The sequence below is a fragment of the Podarcis erhardii genome (genome assembly GCF_964252035.2).
Source record: "Podarcis erhardii genome assembly, chromosome: 1".
Taxonomy (NCBI): domain Eukaryota; kingdom Metazoa; phylum Chordata; class Lepidosauria; order Squamata; family Lacertidae; genus Podarcis; species Podarcis erhardii.
This window is the reverse complement of record NC_138497.1, coordinates 116,107,706-116,132,277: the sequence shown is the minus strand read 5'-3', so window position 1 is coordinate 116,132,277 and position 24,572 is coordinate 116,107,706. Positions and strand designations below refer to the sequence as shown.

The 24,572-nt window shown below is 40.6% G+C and overlaps 2 protein-coding genes and 1 long non-coding RNA gene across 50 annotated transcripts in view; all 3 read right to left on the bottom strand.

The window, feature by feature from the left end:
* The window catches only part of TTN (titin), a 293,526-nt gene that overhangs the window by 216,382 nt on the left and 52,572 nt on the right, over positions 1-24,572 (bottom strand). For 45 of the 48 annotated variants that reach the window (XM_081862229.1, XM_081862238.1, XM_081862246.1 and 42 more), the window contains 3 exons: positions 23,684-24,055; positions 20,240-20,296; positions 398-4,261 (listed from right to left, as the gene is read on the bottom strand). In XM_081862229.1, the coding sequence (XP_081718355.1) occupies positions 398-4,261; positions 20,240-20,296; positions 23,684-24,055 (4,293 nt within the window). The remainder of the gene's footprint in view (positions 1-397; positions 4,262-20,239; positions 20,297-23,683; positions 24,056-24,572) is intronic. The other 3 variants (XM_081862265.1, XM_081862242.1, XM_081862267.1) reach the window with 3 other exon arrangements.
* LOC309335644 lies at positions 7,370-8,747 on the bottom strand. Its single transcript, XR_014153620.1, has 2 exons — positions 8,420-8,747; positions 7,370-8,166 (listed from the first exon to the last, which is right to left on the bottom strand). It is a non-coding gene; the product is annotated as an uncharacterized lncRNA (long non-coding RNA).
* On the bottom strand, positions 20,585-23,009 carry LOC309351767 (V-set and immunoglobulin domain-containing protein 10-like; the record flags this gene model as incomplete). The annotated part of the gene is made up of 2 exons (XM_081879689.1): positions 22,435-23,009; positions 20,585-21,240 (listed from the first exon to the last, which is right to left on the bottom strand). Exons 1-2 carry the CDS (start codon positions 22,862-22,864, stop codon positions 20,585-20,587), a joined length of 1,086 nt encoding a protein of 361 aa, XP_081735815.1. The 5' UTR covers positions 22,865-23,009.

Genomic DNA, 24,572 nt, shown 5'->3' with positions numbered 1-24,572 from the left:
TAGCAATGAAAAGGAAAAGTGAACCAAGTTGCTCTGTGGATATGGGGATGAAAGTGCTCCTAAGACATGCACTCTTTTTTTAAAAATCTGACATTACAAATAGTTTATTTAACAATCATCATTCATGAAACAAAATTTAATTTTGTTTCAGTACCAAAAAGTGCAAAATGCAAATAAAAGGTGTGAATAAGAAATATATTTAAAGAAATAAAAGTTCTAAAGAGGAAACAAAAAGTGGAGGATCTGTGATTAGTTTGGTGGTGCACAGCTGAAGTTTATATACTTCTTATATCTGTATCCAAAATGCTACTAGAGATACAAATATATATATGTGTGTTCTATTCAGTTAGCAAATGAGTGAAAATAGGAAAGCAATATTTTATCCCCATATTCCAACCTCTTTTTACAACTGTGAGTTTCGCTGTTGCTGTTGTTTTTCCACCTTCATTCAGAGCCTCACAGGTGTACTCTCCTTGATGCACTTCCTTGAATGCTTGGTTGATTACTAGTGTGTATGTGTCATGGTCTTGCAAGCACTTGAACTCATTTCCTGAAGATACCAGCTTATCCCCAAAATACCAATTCACCACTTTAACATTTTCTATAATGGAGGTAAGACTTACGCTGTCACCTTCTTCAACAACAGTGTCTATAAAACTTTGGCGCATGATGGGACAACCCCTGCTCCCTAGACTGTCTTCTTGTTTGCTAGCCTTAACTACATGCGCCTCCTCTTCATTTTCCTCAAAAAGTTCTTCCTTTCTCTCTTTCACTTTTAGAGCATCTATTAACCTCTCAACTGGGGCTGCTGCTACAGGAATATCAAGGGTGAGTGTGGTTGTACCTACATCTTTAATGTGCTCACTGAGAGCAATAGTTTGGACTTCTTGAATAGACACAAGTTGCTCCTCCTGTATTTCTGATTCAGTACTCAGGTAAGCATGATGTAGCTCAGGTGAACCAATAATATTACTGACAGATTGTTGCTGAACAGGTGTCTCAGTTACAGTAGCAGACTGCATTAGTTTGGAAGGTGAACAAGAAGTAAGCAACTTGTGGTGTTTAGGTTCTGCTATGGCACTGGGTTCCTCTGCTGTCAGAACATGTTTCTCGTCATAAATAATGGAGTGAACAGCAGCTTGCAATTCGCTTTTGAAATCAGCTGTCTGAGAATATACTCCATCTAGAGAGAGAGTTATTTCTGCAGTATTGGAACTTTCCAAGATTATAAGGCAAGTGCATGTTGCATGTTGAGGTTCTTTGATCACTGTTACAGTCTTTAATTGAACGCTCTCAATATCACCGAAAGCATCCAATGGAAATAAGTGCTGTTCATTTGTCAGAGCTACTTTCAGGGCCCTTCTGATCTGAGCCTTCATATCTAAGCTACAACATACTGGAGTCTCAGCTGCAAGTTCTTCTTCTTTCTGAAGCACTTTGTTTTCCCATGTTTCAGGCACATCCATAAGCAGCCCCAGTTGCTTTTGGGCCTTTACATTCTCAGCATCTGGCCTTGCGATCTTGTCCAAGTGCTCCTCCTTTAATGGCTGTTTTTCCTCCAATAACAATGGGAGCCTGACTGACTGACCTTCTTGGATGCGGGCTGCAAATTCTTGCTCTGTGGCTTCCAAGAGACCGATGCTCTCTATCGGAACACCTTGCTCCTCAACACAGGTGGATTCTGAAGGCAACCTGGGCTCAGACACCACCTCACAACTCATGGCCTGAACAGCCTCAAATGGCTCAGCACGTCCTACTTCCAAGACCCTCTCTTCAGTCACATCAGATACCTGCATCACTGTTTGAAAGTCTTCCTTCCTCAGGGTAGCTTTCTGCTCTTTTCCTGCTTTGGGGAGGATTTCCTCTTTGGGCAGAAGCATCTCCTCAGCCACAGTGGTCAGACACTTACGAAGCTGAGGCTCTGCTATAGCCACAGGGTATTCTCCAGCAATGCCACTCTGAAAAGCCTCTAGGGCCTCGGCAGCTATCTGGTTTTTTTCCTCAGACGCCACAGCACGTTTGAGCATTATTTCAGCTTTCTGCAAAGCATTTTGGGGTTCGGGTTCTTGTACAGCCAAGATGCCTTCCTTAGGCAACACTTGCTCAGTTTGGCTCGTTTGGAGGTGCAACACAGAAATGGGCTCCTGGGTGACCTGAATGCTAACTGCCTCTGCCAGAGGAGGAAACTGCTTAGCATCTTCACAAGACGTGGAAACTTGTTCTTCTGTTACTAAGCAGTGTAGCAAACATGGGCTTTTCCTAGACAGCGCCTCATCTTCCAGGGGCACCTCAGAACTAAAATGCTCTTCTCTAGGAAGCAAGCCTTGTCCATATACAACAGGCAAATGCAGTGGCTTTTCACCCTCTCTTTGGATTTCTGCTACCATCATGCAGTCTAACCTGGGAAGGTCCTCAGTGTGCTCATCAGAGAGCTGCTGCTTTTCTTCAGCAACCAGAGCTGTTTGGACAAGCCTGTCCTGTTCCAGCGAGCCCTTCTGCTGCTCTGCAATGGTTGCATCAAAGGCGGACTCTTTGGGGAACATCTGTTCAGAGGCAATCGTAGCCACATGCAATAAGTTGGATGATTCTTGGGTTGGACGAACTTCTGCAGGTGAATCAGCATAATCGATTGCCTCAGCATGAGCTTCACTTATCTTGCATTGTTCTGCTGCTACAACAGACTGAAAAAAGCTGCCTCGTTCTTTAGCAGGTGTGACATTCTCCCACTTGTGTGTGTGGTCTGCCAAAGAACTTTCCTTGGACAATTCTTGGATGCCCTCAATTCTAGGAACACACACTGCATGTTTAGGCTCACTGGTTTCAATAACTTCCTCAGGTCCTGGGACTGAGAATACAGCAGACTCACCGGGGCTTACCACATATTTCTCCTCAGACAGAATGGAGGCAAACTGAGATGTTTGCTCGATAGCTGACGTTGGCCTGGCCATTTCTGGAAGCTTGGTTTGCAGCCCCTTTTCTTTGTCTTCTTGGTTTATTTCCTCCACAACAGGTAAACAGATGTCAGAAACTTGGTGGCACCAGGAACCCGGCAATTCGACTATTGGTGGGCTTTGAATTGGTTCAGAGTGTTGCTCTAGGAAACCGGGGTGCTCCTTCACCTCACATGTGGTAAAAGCTGAAGAAGCCACCTTTTCATTGGCCTGAGAAGATGGATCTGCAATTTCTCCAACTTTGTGGGACTCAAGCAAGGCTACTTGTTGGGTCAGAAGGGCTTCCTGCTGTACAGTAGCTGTTGAGTAGGAGGCCACCTGCAAAACATCTACCTCTTCACTATGTAGTGAATGCCTATCTTCAGTTCCAATTGTATACATCACATGCTGCCCATCATGCCTATCATCACCAGGCAGTTTAACGGCATATATCCGTGAGACAGTAGCCTCGTCACTTACAGTTTCTTTATATGACTTGGTGTGTGTTTTCTGTTTACTCTTCTTTTCCTTATATGGAGCCTCCCCAGGCACGTCTAAGAGAACAAGAAGTTCTGCACTGCTAGAGGCTTCACCTATGAGGTTGATTCCCTTACAGATGTATAAGCCACCATCAGCCCCCTGGCAGTTATTCACCATTAGTGACCCAGAACCATCTCGGTTATGAATGATAGTGTATCGTGCACAGGAGAAAATCTGGTTGTTTCCCCTAAACCACTGAATCTCTGGAGGTGGATCCCCAGCCACTTTGTACTCAAACACAGCAGGAGCACCTTGTGCACACTGAACAGGGTCTAGCTTCCTAACAAAATATGGAGGTTGAGGACTTCCTGTCTTTTCTGCAGTGAATTCTGCCTCCAGTTCCCTTTCATCTCCCTTAGGATTGACCTTCAGATAAGCAGAGCAGGCTGTCTCTCCATGGATATTACTAGCAATGCAAGTATATTCCCCTTCATGGTCAAATGTTGTGGAGAGAATAATGAGGCTATAGTTTTCATCATCAAACACAAACTTATAGTCTGCAGATGATGTCAGCTTAACACTATTGAAATACCATTGTATCTGTGGTTTTGGATCCCCAGTAACTACAACAGAAAGTCTAGCTAAATCTCCTAAACTTATTTCAACATTTGACACATGCTTGAGGAAGGTTGGGACATTGCTCTTCTCCCTTTTCACCTCTAAACTGCTAGAATAAACTGGATTTTCAGGCATGAGTTCAAGTGTTTTATCTCTATCACATAATTGTAGGCCGCTGGTGTAACTCTCAGTTCTTTCTTCCTCAGAAGACACAATAATAGAGCTAGAAATCTCTGTATGGGGAAAAAATTATTTACATTTTACTAAAATGCTTTCTTGAAAAATTCATCTTGTATCTACCAGATACTATCAATCAATTATCATGTTAGGACAACACTTCGTAATGCTGCAAGATGATTAAAACATTCATATATTTTAAAATATACCTTGAATCAAAGGGTGGACATTATTTTAGGATTCAGTTTATACAGTGGTACCTCAGAAGTTGAACGTAATCCATTCCAGAAGGATATTCAACTTCCGAAACGTTCAATTTCCAAGCACGGCGTCTGATTGGCTCTTGCAATCAGAAGAGCCAATCGGAAGCCACTTGTCTGTCACATCGGACGTTAGGCTTCCGAAAAACATTCGCAACCCAGTACACTTTTCAGGTTTGCGGCGTTTGGGAGTCGATTTGTTTGGGAACCAAGTACCAAGGTACCACTGTACTGACAATTTCCCATTTAATCAGTGCATGAATATTGGGGAATATCTGCATATAAACTGAAGGCATAATACATCTCAGATATATGGGTTGGTGTTTAATATGTATAGACAGACTCAGATGTTCACTTTTCCATTAGTACTAAAAAAGCAAAATCACAGCTCCCATCATTCTAGAACATTAGCCATTGTGGCTGGGACTGATGGGAATTGAAATCTAGCAAAGTCTGGAGGGCCACAAGTTCCCCATCAAGGGCAGTCTTCCCTCTCCTGCTATTCTACAGATGTTTTGGACTACAATTTCCATCTGCTCCAACCAGTATGGCTGTCGGTCAGGGATGATGGGAACTGAGAGCCTCAGACATCTGGAGGATACCAGGCTGAGGAAAGTTGATCTGGGAGATACAAGAGTCTGCAATAAATGTTTGATGATTTAAATACTCCCTTAATAAAAAAAATTGGTACTGCAGATCCATGAGCTGAATGCTCATTATGGGGTGTTCCTGCTGACAGAAGGGAGAAAAGGAAAATTTTGCTGCTTCACCCTGCATCCCCCTGAAAATTTGCTCTGGCAAATTTGGGGAACCCTCCTGTGGCATGAGAATGCAAGGGGAAGGAGGAATCCACAAAAATTATCTCTCACATTTTCTGTCAGCGGGATCCTCTATTGCAACAGAGAAACTTCTGCAGAAGAAAGGAACCCTTCTATTAATGGAAAAGGAAATCTCACTCCAAGTCATAAAGTCATAAAGAGAATATTAATTGGGATAGGGATTCAGTAACATATCACACAATAATAAATATTTAAACTTGTAATAATTTTTTACACTGGTATATAATCTTCTACATATTTTTTGTGTGACTTAAAGTACACTTAACACCTGGAGGTAGATTCAGCAATTATTCTTATTGGATTTGCTTTATGGGGCTGTTTTATAACTGAAAAAGAAATGTGGTCTGAGGTGTAGGATGGTAAGTGAAATAAAAGGCATTCACTGAAATGGTGCTACTGATTATACAGCACCAATCCGGGGGGGGGGGGAGATGCTTAAGTCCCATTGAAATCAATGAACCATAAATCCCATTCATTTCAACTGAATTAAACAGTCAAGCACAACTAATGCACTCCACTTCATGCCATTCAGTAGAAACATAGAATTATGGTGTTGGAAATAATAATAATTTATTTATACCCCACCCATCTGGCTGGGTTTCCCCAGCCATTCTGGGCGGCTTCCAACAGAATATTAAAATACAATATTAGCCCCAAGGCAGGATGTTCTAGAGCTCAGCCAGCAAAAATTAGTTCCAAGTCAAAGACACAGACAACTATTTTATGCCAAGTCGGACCATCAACCATATGGTTCAGTATTGATAGTGCCAGTGTTTCTTTCTCTACCCAGAGGTATTTGATCATATAAGGTATCCTAGGCAGTATGGCCTTCCTCTGGAAGGAAAACATTCATCTTCTTAATAATCAGAGGCCACGTGGTTCTCAGCTCTTGATCAGAAGACCTAAGGCTGCTCTGTGGTCCACAAATGGTCCACATACACTGTGCCTGGCAGACAATCAGTCAGGAAACAATTTGGCTTTCCCCACCAATTGGTTGCCATCCTTTCTTATGTGCATGAGCTTCTGTAAGTCCTCCAATGGGGGCATGGATCAGTTAGATATTGACTTCCTAATCCATGCCCTCACTTTTGCCACACTTAATACTACAAATTCTACAAAACTACAAAACAAAGCAGCTCAGTGTTTCGAAGCAAAGCTTTCGTCTTTGCCCTATGTAAGATTCTGCAATGATAACCACAGATAAAGGTGATGGTATGGAGACGGACATGTTTTCGGGACTTTTACAAAACCACTCAGTTTTGCCGCACTAAATACTACAAATTCCTCCCTTTTTCTAAAATGGCAATTAAGATCCACAAATGGTTAAACTATGATATGAGGAGGACTATACAGCTATTACTTCCAGGTCAAGTGGTACAATAAAGATATTTTCTGTTTCTTTTTTATTATGTATTTTGTGTTTTTATATTATTGTGATATTATGTTGTAACTGCCCTGAGACCTGCAGGCATAGGGGGGTATACAAATTTAAATCAATCAATCAATCAATCAATCAATCAATCAATCAATCCAACAAACAAACAAACAAACAAACAAACAAACAAACAAACAATATAGCTCTACCTAAAAACTATGGGGGGGGGGAGAGAATCCCTGGCAGCACATAATTTTCTTTGTCTCTGTCACAGAGAACCATGGGAGTCTTGTGTACCTTCAAGGTTCTAGGGAGGCCTCTATACCTTTGGGGCTCTAAACTGCAGGTATGCAACATTACATTTCCCCTACAAACATTTAAAGTACTCTGTTAGAACACTGCAGCTGTCTACTAATGATTAATTGAGCATGTGTGCAAATGACTGGTACATGTTTTTAAATTTAAATGCCAGAGTAAGTTAATTGTTCCTTGTTTGACAGTTACAAAGAGAACTTTTCCAACATCCCACCCTCTGTTCAACTCTAGAAAAAAATGATGTGTTTCTAGTTTCATATGTCTAGAAGGATGGGCATAAAGGTTATGACCTTCACATACATACCACCATTGTTTAAAGGTCGATAATTAATTCATCAATGTATGCTCAATGAAAAATACAAAACCAAAGTCGAGTACTGTATTTTGAACTTTTATTAAAACAATATATACATTGACATTTAAAATGTAACATCAAATATGAACAAATAAAGCTCTTTCGTTCCTCTTTTTTTTTTTAATACCCTGTAACTATGAAAAAAGACATCTGAGTTGATACTGGAAAAGTGTATAGCTTAAATGCTAGCTTTGGAAGATGGGGATTGTAGCCAACATTAGTCCTACTTAGAGCCAACTGAAATTAATAGGTATGACTAAATTACATCCATTAATTTAAATGGGTCAACTCTGAGTAGGGCATAGTTGCATGCAATGCTACAGGTGTAGCTGCCAGTCTTTGCTTTCATCACAACTGCTTGGCCATGATTTTGACCGTAACCAACGGTTTGGATTTACAGGATCAGGCCACAGATAAAGTGAATGCAAAGATACTACAAGCTGGAAGTGAGTGTGAGAGGTCAGATATGGTGGCTGAACTTCTTCAGAGTGAAACACGTGGGCTTTCTGATAGCATCAGACCATATAATACATTCAATGCATTTTCCCTAATATGCTGGGATAGCTGCACTTCATTTGCTCCAAAACTGCTAGTCAACTATATCGGGAATGACAATGGACACAATGCTATGAGCAATTTCTACCCAGCTCAATGTTGGATCAGAAATTTCATTTCTCTTATACTCTTACACTATTGAAACATTTTAACTGCCATGCAAATTATTTTAATGCCTACTGTCAGCACGTTGAGAGTGCTGAAATACCCTGTGATATCCATTGTATCAGTTTAGTGTTTCCAAAAGGAAACACCCTCCCCCCTTTTACATCTTTCCTTAGGTTTTACATATACAGTGGTGCCCCGCAAGACGAAAAACTCGCAAGATGAAAAACTCGCTAGACGAAAGAGTTTTCCGTTTCTCGAGGTGCTTCGCAAGACAAATTTCCCTATGAGCTTGCTTCGCAAGACGAAAACGTCTTGCAGGTTTGCTTCCTTTTTCGTAAAACCGTTAATACCCGGGAATCCGCGCTCCGCAAGACGAAAAAATCGCAAGACGAAGCAACTCGCGGAACGAATTATTTTCGTCTTGCGAGGCACCACTGTAAATGCCTAGTATGTTACCAGGTGTCTAAACTGTTTGAAATTTCTAGTCAACTGAGACTGAAAATGGCTTGGCTGGAAACAGAATCAAACTTGTAATTTTGAAATCAGTGGTGGCGAGATTTTCGTTCTGAGGATCCTGCGATAAATGAGCCATACAGGCTGCTTTCCACAGATCACCCAAGCTATTTGACAAAATATGTTATGCATGTCTCGGGCAAGAAGTTCTGCGTTTCGAAGCAAAACTTCTGTCTTTGCCCTATGTAAGATTCTGTGATGAGAACCACAGATAACAGTTGATGGTATATTTGGGAACTTCAGCAATTCCTGGTAATATAGCACCAGTTTTGGGATTATGTGGTGCCTAAAGCCACAGATTTTTGATGAAAGAGACTGAGCACATAAATATAGAAATAAGAGCATGCATGTGCACAACTGAGTATATAAATGCACCAATTTATTTAAGTATAAATTATCATGCTTCTTTTAAATAGCAGTGTTGAAAATAATATAAAGCAGGAACTCTCAAAAGTACAGTTTCATATTTAAAGGTAGCTGTCTCAGAGTCAAGTGGTGTATTCTTTTCTAGCGTTAAAAGGCTATTTTCGTTGATCAATATGTCTGAGTTAGAGAATGTGCTTTTGGTGCTGATCACAATAGTGAGTAGATTACCTATGTATTTTCTATTTCTTTTTTTCATATACACAGGGAGTGAAGTCCTATACGGATGAGGGGTGCCATCTTGAATAAAATATTGAGGGGGGTAGGTAAGCCTCACCCCACATAATTGATCACAAGACATGGCACACCCGCCCATTTAAATGGCAATGCCCATCAACTTTGGAGAGCCACCAACCCCCTCAAATAACATATGGGAGGGTGAAAGGAGCTCAGCCCCTAGGAGTTGGCTCCTATGATACAGATCAACTTGGAGGTAAGCCCCATTGCGTTGATTTAGGTTTACTCTCAGGCATATAGGGTCTGGAACTGCAGCCTTAGAGTCCCAAACCTAGGCATGTTTACTCAGGAGTAAAATCCCATTGTCTCCAATGGGATTTGGTCCCAGCTAAGCTTGCATGCAACCACAGCACAAAACATTTTACTGAATGAAATTTGTACAGTGGACAATATTCATGTCTGTTCATATACTGAAAAACATGGTTTTAAATTCATACTTCTTCTAGTCTATGATGACAGAAGTTTAAAAACAGCAAAGAGTTTTATGATACTTGAAAGACTATCAAATTTATTATGGTATATTTTTTGTGTGAATGTGACATAATAAATTTGCTAGCCTTTGAATGTTTGCAAGACTACTATTTTGCTGCAACAGAATAACATGAATATCCCTCGATAAAGAATTGTATTTTTTTTAAAAATGTTGGCTATCAAGGCCTTGGCTTGAGATGGATTTCTGGGTTCTGTTTCATTTTATCCATATCTAGAGATTAATTGACCCACCTAAAGTGTAACCATCTCTAAGAAGTTTAATTTCAATATATTTTATTTATGCTAGGTTCACATTAGCATATTTGCCTGTTTTGCATTGCTTTTTCTCTAGTTAACAGGTAGTTTTAAGTTGGTAAAAGAAAAATAAATCTGAAAGTTTTTTCTGCAATCTCCACTGTGACAGAAAACCCAAATGGGCCAATTTGGTCTCTGATTCTCTTTGAATCAGGGTATTTCAACTGGTGTCATGTTAATACTCTTCATTTGAATTGGAATGAGATCAACATAAGTCTCAGTTACTTCAGTGGGAGAGAAATAACATAAGATTTCAGGATCTGTTCAAGAGAGAATGTTATTTTCTGATACAACATTGCAAGAGGGAAATCCTCATTTTTTTTCCTGGTACTGCGTTTAAAATTCAGTGTGCATATAAAGTACAATTCCAAAAAAGTCAGTTATAAGAAAAAAGGGGGTATCAAATATTTCAAGACCCTCTTAACAAAAATGTGAATGCACCTTTTAAATAAAACAATCATATTTACATGTATCAGACAAAGATGGTGTACACATGTGGGTGACAATTACAATGATATCATTACAAGGATGCGTACGGTGTTGGGATCAATGGAACTCGCTTTGAGTGAAGCTTAGCCTGTAATAAGAGCTAAGCATCACTTCATCTCCACAGTAGTTCCTGGTAGGGAGAGCCTTGGGGAGGGGCCAGTGAATCCCACCCATAAGGTTGCTTCAAATAACAAGAAGCATCCAAATTACTGCTACGTAGTCTACCAGGATGGATCTCTAAATGCGGTGCAAATGTGCTGTCTCTTTAAGAATAAATACATTTTGAAAGCAGGACGTTCAGCAGATTGTTAACGAAGCACTGCTATAGGCAGTCCCTGCTTTGTTGGTTGCTACACACTTATACTCGCCTTCATCAGTTTGGACTAAGCTTCTTATAGTCAGACTGTGACAACCTTCCTGACTTTCCTCCACACAGTATCTCTCTTCATGAACCAATGCCCCATTTTTAAACCAGCTTATTGCCGGTTTTGGAGAACCAACTACTAAACACTGGAAACTTGCAGAGGTACCCTTGAAAGAAGCACAATCAGAAATATGTTTCATAAACTTTGGAGGTGCTTCTGTAACTTGAAATTCAAAGCTGCAGCTGTCTGTGCTCTCACCTTTAAATTCAATCTGCTCTTCTTTGGATGGTTCAGCAAATACATCAAAGTTAATATTTACACATGCTTCTCCTTCCTCTTCCTGCTCCTGTTCTGTAACAGCTACCAATTTAACAGCTTTCTGAGAATCATCAGTGTCACCTTCAAACTCAAACTCCAGCTCTATTTCCGTCTGGTTGCCATTTTGGATAGTATTATCAACAAGCAAATCAATCTTTTGAGGCCTACCACTAGTGCTATCCAAACTTAAATCTGCCTGACTTCCATCACTGGTCACTGCAAGAGCCCCTTGGCCCTTGGTTACAGCTAACAAGCACCTGCATATAGCTTCCCCAACAGCATTAACAGCCTTACACAAATACATGCCACTATCAGAATGCTGTACATTCTGAATTTTAAGACTATGACTTCCATTCTCACTTCTAACAGTGTACTTCAAAGCGTCTGAAGAAATGCACTGATTTGCCTTAAACCACTGCACTACTGGGGTAGGACAGCCTGTGACTGTACAATGAAACAATGCCTCAGATTTTTCTGGAACCTCTATGTCAAAGACAGGAATGGTAAAGCGTGGAGGCATCTCGGTGACTTCAAAGTCAATTGTAACATCTTTGTTCTCTTTCCCAAAAGAAGCCGTTGTGTGTTCCACCAGAGATAAAGGGAGAACATCAAGAGACACAATCATACTTTGATTATCAGAAGTGAGTTCAGGAATAGTGGCTATTTTCACTTGCTTCTCACATTCCTTAATCTCAGTTTCATCCAGCTCTACTTCCAGGAGAATTTCCTGAGGCGAAGGTGTTCGTGATGCTGACCCTTGTTCTATATCAAACTCTATAACATGTTGATGAGTTACTGGAGGAGGAAGAGCCAAAGCTCTTCCATCATGGGGTAACACTTGTACTTGTGCGATATTCTTGGATTCGCCTATGATATTTATTGCATGGCACATATATTCCCCTCCGTCTGTTTTTTGAATGTTGTGGATTTCTAAGATACAAACATCACCTTCTTTTTGTATTTTGACCCTTTCATCTTGCTCAAGCAATGACTTATTTCTATACCATTTCACATCAGGTATGGGAATCCCTATGACCTCGGCAATAAAACGCAATGTGGTGTTCTCATAGATTTTTCTTTTAGTCAATGGCTTAATAAATGCAGGGGGAATTTCGTTTCCCTTTGGTTCCAATGCTTCACAAGGTGTACCGAACATTTCAGCACGGAGCTCTTCGAGAGAAGAGCTCCTGTGTTGCAAACGAGAGCCACGGGGTGTTTGGTAACGTTCTGGTGGGGTACTTCCCCTCACTAGATTTGCAGGAGACCTCATTGAAGCTCTGTTTGACTCTGCAGATGGTGTAGAATATCGCTCCTCTGATGGTGTAGAATATCGCTCCTCTGACGGTGTAGAATATCGCTCCTCTGATGGTGTAGAGTATCGTTCCTCTGAAGGCGTAGAATATCGTTCCGGGCTGCCAATTGGTGTGTGATAAGACTCAAAAGACATGGGAGATTCAAAATTATCCAATGAAGATGGTGGTGTGTAGAATCCCTCAGCCTCTACCATTTCGTCTCCGCTCATGCTGTCAATATCAATAGACATTTCTGACTCGGGAGAAAAAGGGCGGGTCAGTTCTTGCTGTTGCTTGTAATAATCATAAACGGTGCTAAATGTAACATCTTCAACCTCCAAGGATGTGATAGATCCCTCCCTGTTCAGAGTCCTGGATGAGCTGTCTCTGGCAACTGGGATCTCCTGTTCTCTGGCAGCAAGCAAATATTTTGTAAGAGAGAAATCTGCTCCTTCATGAGGAGGAGGAGAAGGAGGAGGTTCATGAGCGTGAAGAGTACTTTCTTTGGTAGCCCCTTCCGTTAGATTTCCTAGAGGAGGATTCATGAATTCAGTAGTTTCACATTCTCCTGTCACACCTCCCTGGCTTATAAGTGATTCATCTTTTAAGGAAAGAAGGAACTGGGCCAACGAGGGTTCCTTGGCTGAGCTGTGTGATGATGGTTGTTTGTCAGGCATTATTTGGCTATCAAAAGGCTTCTCGATATCAGTAGTCCTCTCAGTAACACGTGCCTTTTCTCCCCCTGTTTCATGAACGCTTTGAGGCTTCTTTCCATGTGCAGCTTTCTTCAAATCAGATATGAAACTATCAGCTTCGAGGACACCAGTTTCTTCCACTTGGTTTTGAAAATACTGACTGAGAGGGATGGGTTCTGGCTGCCCCCACAGAAAGGCTTCATCTGGCATCCTAAGCACTTCCTCCTCAGAAATTTTCCCCTCCTGATCGCAATGCCGTTTTGTAGCAGGCTCCTGTTCAGTAGAAAGGCTAATCGTTTCTAAGGCCTTCTTCAGTATTTGTGTCACTGTCAGCTCTGCTTCCGCTTGTAATTTTTGTTCTAGGGAATTCTCTCCCTCCAGCCGCACCTTATAGCTCTGACGAAGTTCCTCACTTAGAGAAACTCCTTCCTCTGGTACGCTTGCCTTCTGTAGCTGTTTTATGAAACTCTCTGTCTCTGTACCTACCATCTCAAAAGCCGACCTCAGATTAAAGGAACCCACTTCTTTCTCTGGTAATGTTTCAGCCTCCTTCAATGAAAAGCCTTGTGATAAAGATGCAGCATGTGCTTTCAGATCAAACATTTGCTCTTGTGTTTGTAGTTCTTTCTCTGGTGACAGGGTGCATTCTTTGTGGTCGCTGCTCTTGTAGAGGACATTGCTTTCAGTGGATTTCAACTGCTGCCCCTGAAATGCTTCCATTTCCTCTGAAGCAGAATACAGGAATTTGAGAGGTATTTGCCCCCGTGGCAACTTCTCTTCTTGCTGTTGATCAACATTTTCTAGATTCAGAAAAGCTAATTTTAAATCAATGTCTTTGTTTTCGGGGGATGTACATTCCTGAACATTTTCTTCTTCCATCATGGTTTTCAAAGAGAAGGAATCTTTTTGGCAAGAATGCATTATTTGACGTGCATTTTCCATGGTACTCTGTGTATCAGCCTGAACTCCTTCAGAAGCGGAATAGAGGTTTTTTAAGTATGTTTCTTCTGTCTCTGGTAGGTGGCTATTTTTTTCTATATTTGAGTAAGCTTGCTTTAAGTCAAAAATGCCATTTTGAGGGGGTAATGATTGTTGTAGTGCACCACTTTTTTCCTTTATAGTTTCATTTATTTTGGAAACCTCTAAATCTGTTTTTTTGTGTGCATGTTCAGCCACGTCAGTTTCCAGGCTTTCAGCAACTGAATATTCAGTTTTAACATATTTTCCCCCAATAATTTCTATGTCTGGAACAGTAAAAACAGAATCTTGATCCTTTTCATGAGTCTGTTTTTCCTCAATGTGAACTTCCTTTTGAACAACAACTTCTATGTTATAATTAGATTGTTTGGAGGGAAATTCTTCTTCAAAGGATAAGATAGCTTCCTTGAAATTGTATTCTGTCTTTACTGGTTCAGTATCTTGGGAAAGCTCTTGTTGAGAAGCTCTTTCTTGCTCTACAAACAAAGTGGGAGATTGTACAATTTCTGGGGTTTTGTTGACATCTAGTTTCATTTCTTCAGAACCGGAATGCAGAGCTTTCACAAGGACATCGTCCTGGTTTTGACTATCATTTTCTACATGCAGAGAAAGTTGTTTTAAATCAAATATTCCTTCTCCCAGTTCCTTCTCTTTGTTGATATCCTGGCTATAACTCTCAGCTGATGTGTCTACTTCTGCACTTTCTATTATCTTGCCTAGGTCTGTTCTTTCAAAAGTTGAAAGTTCTTTGATAACGATTTCCTCTCGTTCCTCAACAACAGTTTCTGTGCCTAAGGAAGCTGGATGTAAACCAAATTCTTCCTTCTCTAGGCATAATGCATCTTCTTGGGCATAATTTGCTTCCTTTACAAGTTCACCCTCTTTAGAAATACCTTGACTAGAATCCAATCTTTGTTCTAGAGCTGATATGCCGATTTGTGCTAATTCTGTGATTTTGTTTGTATTAGCTTGTATTATTTCAGAAACCAAACATTTTTCCTTGGCATACACTTCCTCTGACTTAAGTCTGTTTTGTTGTTCATCAGCAGTTTCTGTATCTGCATGAACCGGCATTCCATCAAGTGAGATATCAAGTTTGCCAGCAGTTGAGCTTGGGCCTAGGAGTTCCTGAGTTTCAGTTTGTTCTTGAGCATTGTTATCTAGGTTGTCTTCAATAGTAAGCATTTGTTTTAAATCAAATACAAATTCAGGCACACTTACATCTGCTTTTCCTACCAATTCTTCACCACAATGGATTTCCTTCTCTTTCCCCTCACCAAAGCTAGTGTACTTTTCCTCATGGATCAAAGTTTCTTTCTCTTTGTCAGAGATAGAACTTCTGAATGCTTGCTCTTTTTCTACTCTGAACAGTTCTTGGTGTTCATTGGCTACTGCCTCCTGCAGATTTTCTTTGTTTACAGCCTCATCGTCAAGTTGTTCTTCCTTAGGTGCACTTTGGAGTTCATTGTTTATATTTTGCAAATGTAACATGCTTCTCTCTTCTATGGCTGACTGATCCTGAGAATTCTTGCTTAATATATCAGTAAAACATTGATCCTTCTCATGGATATCACTGTCTTCTTGCAGCAGTGTGGAAAACCTATGATCCATAGATTCTTTTGCACTTAACTCCTGCTCAAAAGTGCAGATTTGTTCTTTAACTTCCTTAAATGGTATGTCTGTGATTATCTCACTTGAAGGTATTTCCTCGTGTGATATACCTTGAGTTGGTCCATACTGAAGACTCTCCGATTCTGGTTCCAGATATGCTAGTGTGAATTCCTGATCTTTAGAAATCTTCTGCATCTTCTCAAATATGTCTCTTACACTTTTCCCTTCATCTTTTACATCATGACTTACAGAAATGTCTTCTCCTGTAACTGACTTCTCTCTTTCCATATGACTCTCTACAACCATTTCAAATTGACAGCTTGATGATATTTCCATAGCTGCGTGTTTATATGTGCTTTCTACTTTGGCTTGCTCAGCAGCTGTATCTCTAAATTCCTCAACAAGTGGAGTGTCTGCTAAAATTTCTGAAATACTGGCTACCTTTTGTTCTTCTTTTGCATTTGACTCCATCTCTTTATATACTTCTTTTTGCTCCCAGATCTGGAAATGTGGGTGTTCACTTTCATCAGCAAGAAGAGACTTCATTACATCATTTAGATAATTTGGCAGCTCGGATTCCATTTCCTGGGCTGGTCTACCTGTTTCTTCCCCTCCGAAATCCAGTTTACTAACACTGTGGAACTGCTGGCTTACAGAATATGCTTTATCGCTAAAACTACTTTCCGTAAGTCCTACTGAGGATTCAAAATAACTCCCCAAATGTTCTTTTGCAATCTGGTCCTGAGTTCCTCTGACTTGGCTTTCGACAGCTTTGAGCTCAGTTTCATCCGAAAATATTTCCATGGTGGGATCAACTGAAAGATAACAAACAGTTTCGACTATGCCAGCTTTGTTTTCGGCAACACATTTGTACGTGCCAGCATCAGATATGGAAACCTTGCAAACGTGCAACCTATAAACGCCATCTCCCTCCTCAAAGTAAAACTTTTCAGTGGGGATTAAAATCCCATCATTCTGCAGCCATGTTACAATTGGCAGTGGTTCAGCAGATATTAAGCATTCAAGTACCACCGAATCCCCTTCTCTACATCTAACGTGTTGTTGAATTTCTTTTAAGATTTTGGGGGGTTCATGAGCCACATCAAATGAAAATTTAAACTTATGCTTTAGACCTGCAGAAGTTTGTTCTTCAGGGGATTCTTCAGGCACAAACTCAACAAACTGAGTTAATTCTTTAAATTCTTCATCTTGTTCTGGAGTTGGGGTTGGAGCGATTATTTTTATTTCCACAGGAAGTGAAAGCAGATCTGGATCAGAAATGCAAGGTCTGGGCAGGTTAATCTGTGGAGGGAGGAGAGTGGCTCTGCCATCTATACTTAAATCAGGTTCATCTTTTTTTGAATACTCAAACGCCAAACTGAGTTCCTCTTCCTCTTCTGCATAGTCTGGTGAAAGCTCAACTTTACATATACTGAATGGTTCAAATTCAGGCTTTTCCTTTACTTTCACTTTTAGCGTTCCTGAAGTTGTAGCAGTCCCATGCTGGTTAAATATCACACAAGTAATGGAGCCTTCCTGATCACGGACAATGGTGGAGAATGTCAGTGTAGAACTATTTTCTGTGGTTCTGATGTTACATTCTTGGTTACGTGACAGCGGCTTGTCATTGTTATACCAAGTGACTGTGACCTGTGGATGGCCTTGGAAGTCACAATTAAAAATACAGCTCTCTCCTTCGCTTACTTCTTGTGATTCAATTTCATGAACAAAGAAAGGGGGGCATGGCTCCAGATATTTCGGAAGAGGCCTCACCAATTTGTCAGGTGGTTCTGTTTTCTCCGTTTCTGTTTCAGTGACCTCAGCCAACGCAGACTCTTCAGTTTCAAGGGAGCATTTGTTTACTGACATTGCCCTTTCTACAGTTTTGCTCATTTCCCTGATCTCAAAAACAGACGCAGGTTCATTAATGTTCAATGTGATTGTATCAGACATCATCATATCAGGTTTCCCTTTCTCATTGACATCATCTTTCTCTCTCACACTGACATCATGTTTCTCTCTCTCACTGACATCATCAGTCAAAAGTACATATACCAGGGGAGAGGGGGTTTTCTTAATGGTTTTTGTCGCCTTGAAGTCTTGAGTATCCATTCTTGCTTCTTCTGATTTTCCATGGGTATAAGTATAGTTCATCCATCTTGTGTTCCCAATTGCCTTTGGATCTTTTTCTGGAACTTGTGGCTTCACGTTCCCTTTAGAGGCTACTACCTCCTGTCTCCGGAACATTCCTCCCCTATTGCTTTTATCAGGAAAATCCTGGAGAATCTGAGGAGGTCCAGGAAGGCCCAGGATCCGTTCCATTCTAACCTGAAATTTTTCTGATGTTTTCTCAAGCTCCCTGCTAGAACTTCCTACAGTAACTTCTTTAGTGCCTGACGCTGTCGGTAACATGGCCTTTTCATTAATCTGCTCTATAGTTTGGAAAGCAAGTCCCTTTGTCTCTACATGAGATGCTGCACAGATTGAACGAGCCAACGGGCCTCTTTTATTTCCAATTCCTACAATTTTCGCAGAGGGAAGGTGTTCCTCTGTTGATCCCTGTGATAGAAGCACTTTTTTCTTTTCCAGCATGGCTTTTTTTGCCTCGCGAAGTCGCTGCAACTTTACTTTTGTTTCCTCGTCAAGCAAAGCCTCTCCCTCACTACACCCCCTACCTGCACGCCTGTTTCTTACCCAATCCTTATCGTATACAAATCCTTTTCTTAAGGACGAGAGGCTTTCAAAGCTTATGGTCCTCACCATCCCTTTGGTAGGAGAAAAAGCTCTCAGCGCTTTCTCGGTTTCCTGCTTCTTATCAAACGGAGAACCAATACACCGCAGATCAACTTTGAGCCTATCGCCTCTCCTTTTCTGCTCTATACGTTCACAAGTACTCTCTGACTGTCTCAAGAACTCTAGGTATTTGGCATTTTGTTTGTCACCATGTGCTACCAACAATGAAGCAGTGGACTCAGCTGAACCCTCACTGTTAATAGCAAAAACCTTGTAACTCCCTGAGTCCCTTTCCTGAACTTCTTTTACCTCTAGACTGGAGCTGTGCATATCCATGCAGCTCTCACTCTTTATTCGCCTTCGCAGACTTTGGGGGATTTGCCTGTTGTTATGGTACCATGTTATTTGGGGCAAAGGAAGGGCACTCAATTTGCACTGGAAAACAACGGGCTCTCCAGCCATAACAGACCGATACTTTAACTTTTGTGTGAAAGAAGGTTTCTGTTTCTCAGGCCAGGAATGCATAAATGACATTCCACTTGTGCCCTTCAGATCCGGAAGAGATCCATGTTGCGGAAGATCTACGGAATCAGCAGAAGCAGCCTGTTTGCCAGCCGGGTTTTCTGCATATTCTGGCTCTTCACCGAAGAACAGTTCTGCAAAAGAATACCATTACATTACAGCGTACTCCGTCCTTTCCATCACACAGTTGGGAAAAGAAATGAAAAGAAATGAAATAGCTATAAATGAAATTAAATAATGAGCATGCAACAGATTCATCACAAATTCATTAAAAAAAAAATTCACTCACCATATTTGTTCGAATAAACGCAACGCCTTGCTCTGTTTTAAAGATTCTGACACGAAAATCGTTCGCTGTCGGTTCTTTCTTCCAACTGCGGAAATTTCTTCATCAACAAGCAAAATGAATCTCAAAATGACATGTTCCTGTGGGTGCATGTTTTACTGCCTGAAAAGCTTTTTATTTTTTTGTAATTTTTTTGCATTTCTTCTTTGCAAAGAAGGGGAGGGGAATCTTACCTGACTTGCAGACAGTAGAATAAACGCCCTTTCTGATCCCTTTGATTGTGGGTTAAAATGGTCAAACAATAGAAAAGATATTTTTCAAAGATATGAAAAAAAAGTCAACTGTAAGTAATTTGCTAAAACAAAATGAGAAGGCGTTTATTCGAACTAATACAGCTGCTAACTTCACAATGTTATGCAAAAAAATAAAAAAGGAAAGAAAGCAAGCAACATGGCCCAACTATGCTATCTGCAAGCCAGTGTAAGAATTTCCATAAAGGAGAATTAATATCATGTTCATGAAATGGGAGGGCAACAATGGAAACATGCCCCTTTCCCATCTTGCAAAGTGTTGCATCTTAAACAGATGCCAGCCCATGGTTTTTGACCAACTCATTCATGTTAGAGGACTAATGTGTTCTGAAACCATCCGAAGCAATTCAGTCTAAAATTGTCCCATGCATTACAAGAAGGTATACGAAAGAAAAGCTTTTGCAACCAGCTGCATAGCACGACGTGAAAGTAAAGACGGGCAAATCTGTGAAAATGAAAAGTTTTAAATGAACTTTAAAACTTGTATCCTTTTTGTAATAATGCAGGTTATCCTGAGCATATTAAAACAAAACATGCGGCATATTCAGATATGCTTCAGAATATGTTTTGCTTTCTTGGTCATACGTATCAGCTTTTCAAAGGGGTTACTGGGGGTTTTTTTTATGCTAAACCTTCCTTTCCATATAAACGTTTGTGTGCGACTGTACCTTTCACTTCCATTTCAATCTGTTGTTCTATCTTCTCCTGCAGAACTCTTTCCAGGGCTGTAATAAAAATAAAAGTGTGATTTAATGGAAAGCAAGTTGAATGTTGCAAGAGAAGAAAATAAAAATGTTGCATTGATAGGGGGAGGAAAAAACCACACAAACATACATACATACATACATACATACATACATACATACACATACATGCCAGGAAGTGCCTGATAAGTTGAAAACAAATAGTGGGAGGATGCTAAAGTATTGGGGATTCCCCCCCACAGCATTTTAAAGGAGCCTTTCCCTCTCCCCACCCTCTCCCTCTCTTTCTTTTTCTAATTCAACATGCCTTTAACATGCCTTTAACACCATGAGAAAATATTCAACAATCCACAGCCGCTTCATTATATCACAGACTGTGGATTGAACAGGTTTTAACGACGGTACGCAAGAGGAGTATATGGAAGGAACATGCAGTTGCCAACCTGTCACTCTCAGATGTGTGCTGCACTCGGCTTGTCCCGCAGAATTAACTATTCTGCACTTGTATATACCCCTCTGATTCTCCTTAACTTTCAGTAAGTTTAAAGTGCACAGTGGGCCATCGTGCCTCAAAGAGCACAATGCGGAATCCTCAACTATTAGCTGGTTATACAGCCAGATGACACAAGGTGTAGGGAACCCCTTGATTACACAGAACAGCGAGACATTATCTCCTTCTTTGACAAAGCTTTCTGGGGGCAGAGTTTCAAGGAAGACTGGTACTGTGGCACCAGTTTCGGCGATGTCTTCGCACGGCACAACATCAGGGTAGTAGTCTCTGATCCTCAGTTTCTCAGCTTCTTGTGCTTTTTGAGCTGTAGATATTGTCACGCTCGTCGTTTCCGTGGAAGACTCTTGTTTATATTCATAGGCTGTTTTAATCTGAGACTCTTTGCTTGTTTTAATGCTTTTAGTATCTGTTTCAAGGGTAATTTTTGTTACTGTTCTGGCTTGTGCTTCTTTAGCTAGGCAAGAATAAAGTTAGGATAAGATTAGATGTTTTGCAGCAAAAAAAAAAAAATCTATACTCAGCAATATATATGTATATAAAAGCCATTAGTATGGTAAAAAGAATGTTCAGCGTGTTAGTGCAAAAAACAATTGAATTTTCAGTCTTTTATACTATCGTGTTCCACATTTAAGGGCTCTATTCATGCCAGGTTAAATAGAAGGTGCAATTAGATCCACAGGATTTGCGTCACTGACATCAGAGGAAATAGGATTGGCCCACAGTAATTTTTACAAGGACATCTTCAGTTTTAGTCAAGGCTTCTTCTGCATAGCCTAGAAGGCAGCTGCAGCTGCAATGCTTTTCAGTGATGTGTAGAAAAGTCAGGAAATCCACCAGTTTGTAAAATCAGGATATTTGGCACTGTTTGGGGTTCAAGTTGTTGTTCCTACTCTTCTGTGTGCTAATCGTGCAGCTATTTCCATGCCATGAGAAGAAAACCAAAAGTCAATTCTTAGTCTTCATTGCTTAAACACAAGAGAGGACTATAGGTAAAAACATTTGTGGCACCTTCATCATCTGGTGTTGGATAAGGAAAAGCAAGGCACATGGCATGCGGGAGTTTCTTTGCCTTAACCGTAACAAATTGTTGTGGTCAATAAAAGAATGGAAAAAAGATGCAAAATTCCAATTTTAAAAGAAAACTGGTATGGGTGATAAAGGGCATTCAGAGAATGGTTCTGTTAATGGCAGTCAATATCTGCATAAAACCCTTTGTAAACTGGAATAGCCTAAATTAAAAGTTAGACTACATAGCTGTTGTTGTTTTTTAAAAAAAGCTTTCACAAAAATTAACAGCCAGTAAAGGAGAAATAATTGTAAACAACTTCTTGTACTTCTCTTTGATCCTATAGGAAACTTCCAAATTGCTTCAGTATTTCATGGCAAATTGACTAGTCCTTGCTTTTGGAGATGAACCCGATACCTCTGTAACTTGCCAGGGGAAGGTATGGTTCCTACTTTACTAGCAAATTACACAGAGTACCTGTGCATGTGGTTACTTTATGAATAGAGCCCGAAATGTAGAGGGTTGGGGGAAATGGAACTCAAAACTGTAATTCTAAATTAAATACTAGCACAGGAGCTATAGGCAGTGATGATGAGGATGAAATGAAGTAACATCACATAATGTTAAAAATCAGATAACCACCTTCTACGGTTAGTATAGCAGTTGTTGTTACTTCTCCATAGTCGTTACGAACAGTACAGCTGTACAGTCCTTGATCTAAAAGTTGGACATTGCTTATAGTGAGGAAGAGAACACTTCCATTTTGTGACAGCCTTATTCGTTCAGATTCCTGTAACGTTTCTCCCTCGTGGGACCACAAAACGTCCGAGAAGTTTTCGCTTTCCAAAGCGCACATAAACTGAGCAGTGTCGCCGCATCTCACAGTGAGATCATGAAGTTTCAGAAGAATCTTTGGGGGCGCCTCTCTCAGCACTTGAATGGAGGTTGCAGATACCGTGGTGCTTTCTGACTTCTGAGTAATGGCTGTGGCACTGAAGCTATCTCCTTCCTTCCCAATCTCAGCTTTCACAGTAGAAGTTCCAGAAAGGTGTTCAAAGGCCTGCACAACCATTTCCCGTGACGCCTCCTGCTTGGACTTAATTTCTTTTATATACACTTGAGTTTCCTTCTTTGCAAAGGGGGAAGCAATATGCACTTCTGATTTTGCCTGGATAGACTCTTTTACATCTTTCCCAGAACTTAGCCTATCTAAGGCTTGCACTGTGTAATCAAGTAACAAAACATATGATTAATATCTAATGCACTGCAGTGGGCCACGTTAAAAGCAAAACGCTATGCCATAGATGATAAGAATGAAATGTCTTCGTTTGAAAGCCTTGCATGCCAGCTGCATTCATTAAAGGTGCCCTCAGGAGGCAGCAAATATTTTACAGAAAAGAACAGCCACAATGATGGATGGGAAAAAATGAAATATGCTCATGCTGGTAATATGTGGTAATTATTTGACTCTTCTTTCCACTGCAGTTGTCCATGGCAATTTGAAGGTATTTTTTTTTTTATACCCTAACAATATCCCTTCTTTCCCTTTAAAAACCGAGTAGAGCAAACGTCAGAGAATGCTACCAACTGCCAACAACTCACTGCCTTGAAGTGTGTGCGTGTGTTTAGTCTACCAAAAAACAGGTGTATTATCTGAGCAATAGACCAGGAAGCAAGTTCTAAATGACACGACACTTTGAAAGTACAGGAAACGAGAGTGGTTTATTTGGTTACCGCTAGGACTACTGACATTAGTGACGGCACTGCTAGTTCTAAAAATAAAATAAAAAAGTGTGAAACGAGGAAGAAGAGAAGGTCATTAGTCACAGTGTAGAAAAAGTGTGGTTTATGCAACAAACAGAATTCCCTAGGAACAAAAGCGGGGCTTTACCTTCAGCAGTCACTGTAAGTGTAGCCATGCAAGTTGCATCTCCAGCACTATTTCTGGCTTTGCAAGAGTACTGCCCAGCATTTTCTGAGAAAGCATCTACTATTATCAATGTGGCTGTGCCTGTCGACTCATCAAAATGGAAAACTACGCCTTTGGTTGGCAACATTAGCTGTTGATTATGAAACCAGAGGATTTCTGGTTTCGGCATGGCGGAAACCCTGGCTTGGAATCTGACTGTTTCCCCGCTGCATACGCTGCAGCTTGAGATAGGCTGGATAAAGTTGGGCCTTTGGGCAACGGGGTCCTTCTTAATGGAGAAAGATGAAGAAACATGCCTTTGGGAATGTGAGGTAACTTCTTCAACCTTAAAGCCTGAAAAGAAGCATGTCAACTTTTAATTTCTTACCCTGCACACCAGTCAATTTTCTCTAGCCGCCCTACATGCCCTTTCTCTTTATTTACAAACACATTCTTACAGCATGACACTCTTCCTTTCCCTAAGTGACAATGTTTAGGCTCTGGATACAAGCAGAGTGGAAAGCAAAACATTTGAAAACCAGCTGAGTTTAAATGTAGAAATGCTCTTCGTGTCACGTATCTGAATATTTGTTTCCTCTGACAAATATTCACATTTGAATTGGCATGATGCAAGTCAATTAAATCCCAATGATTTTAATGCCTGCTACAGGCATTTCAAATCATTCTAGATATATTACCCTGAAAAACAGCAACAAAATCAATATTGTATTGCAGGTTCTGGGCTTCCCCCTTGTGTTTCAGCAGGTGTTGGAATGGTAAGGAGGTTAGACATTTCTTTTCAACGGGGCATTCATTTCTAATTTCAGTGTAAGGTGCTCTTCTTTTTCATACATAAATGCAATTTCGCCAA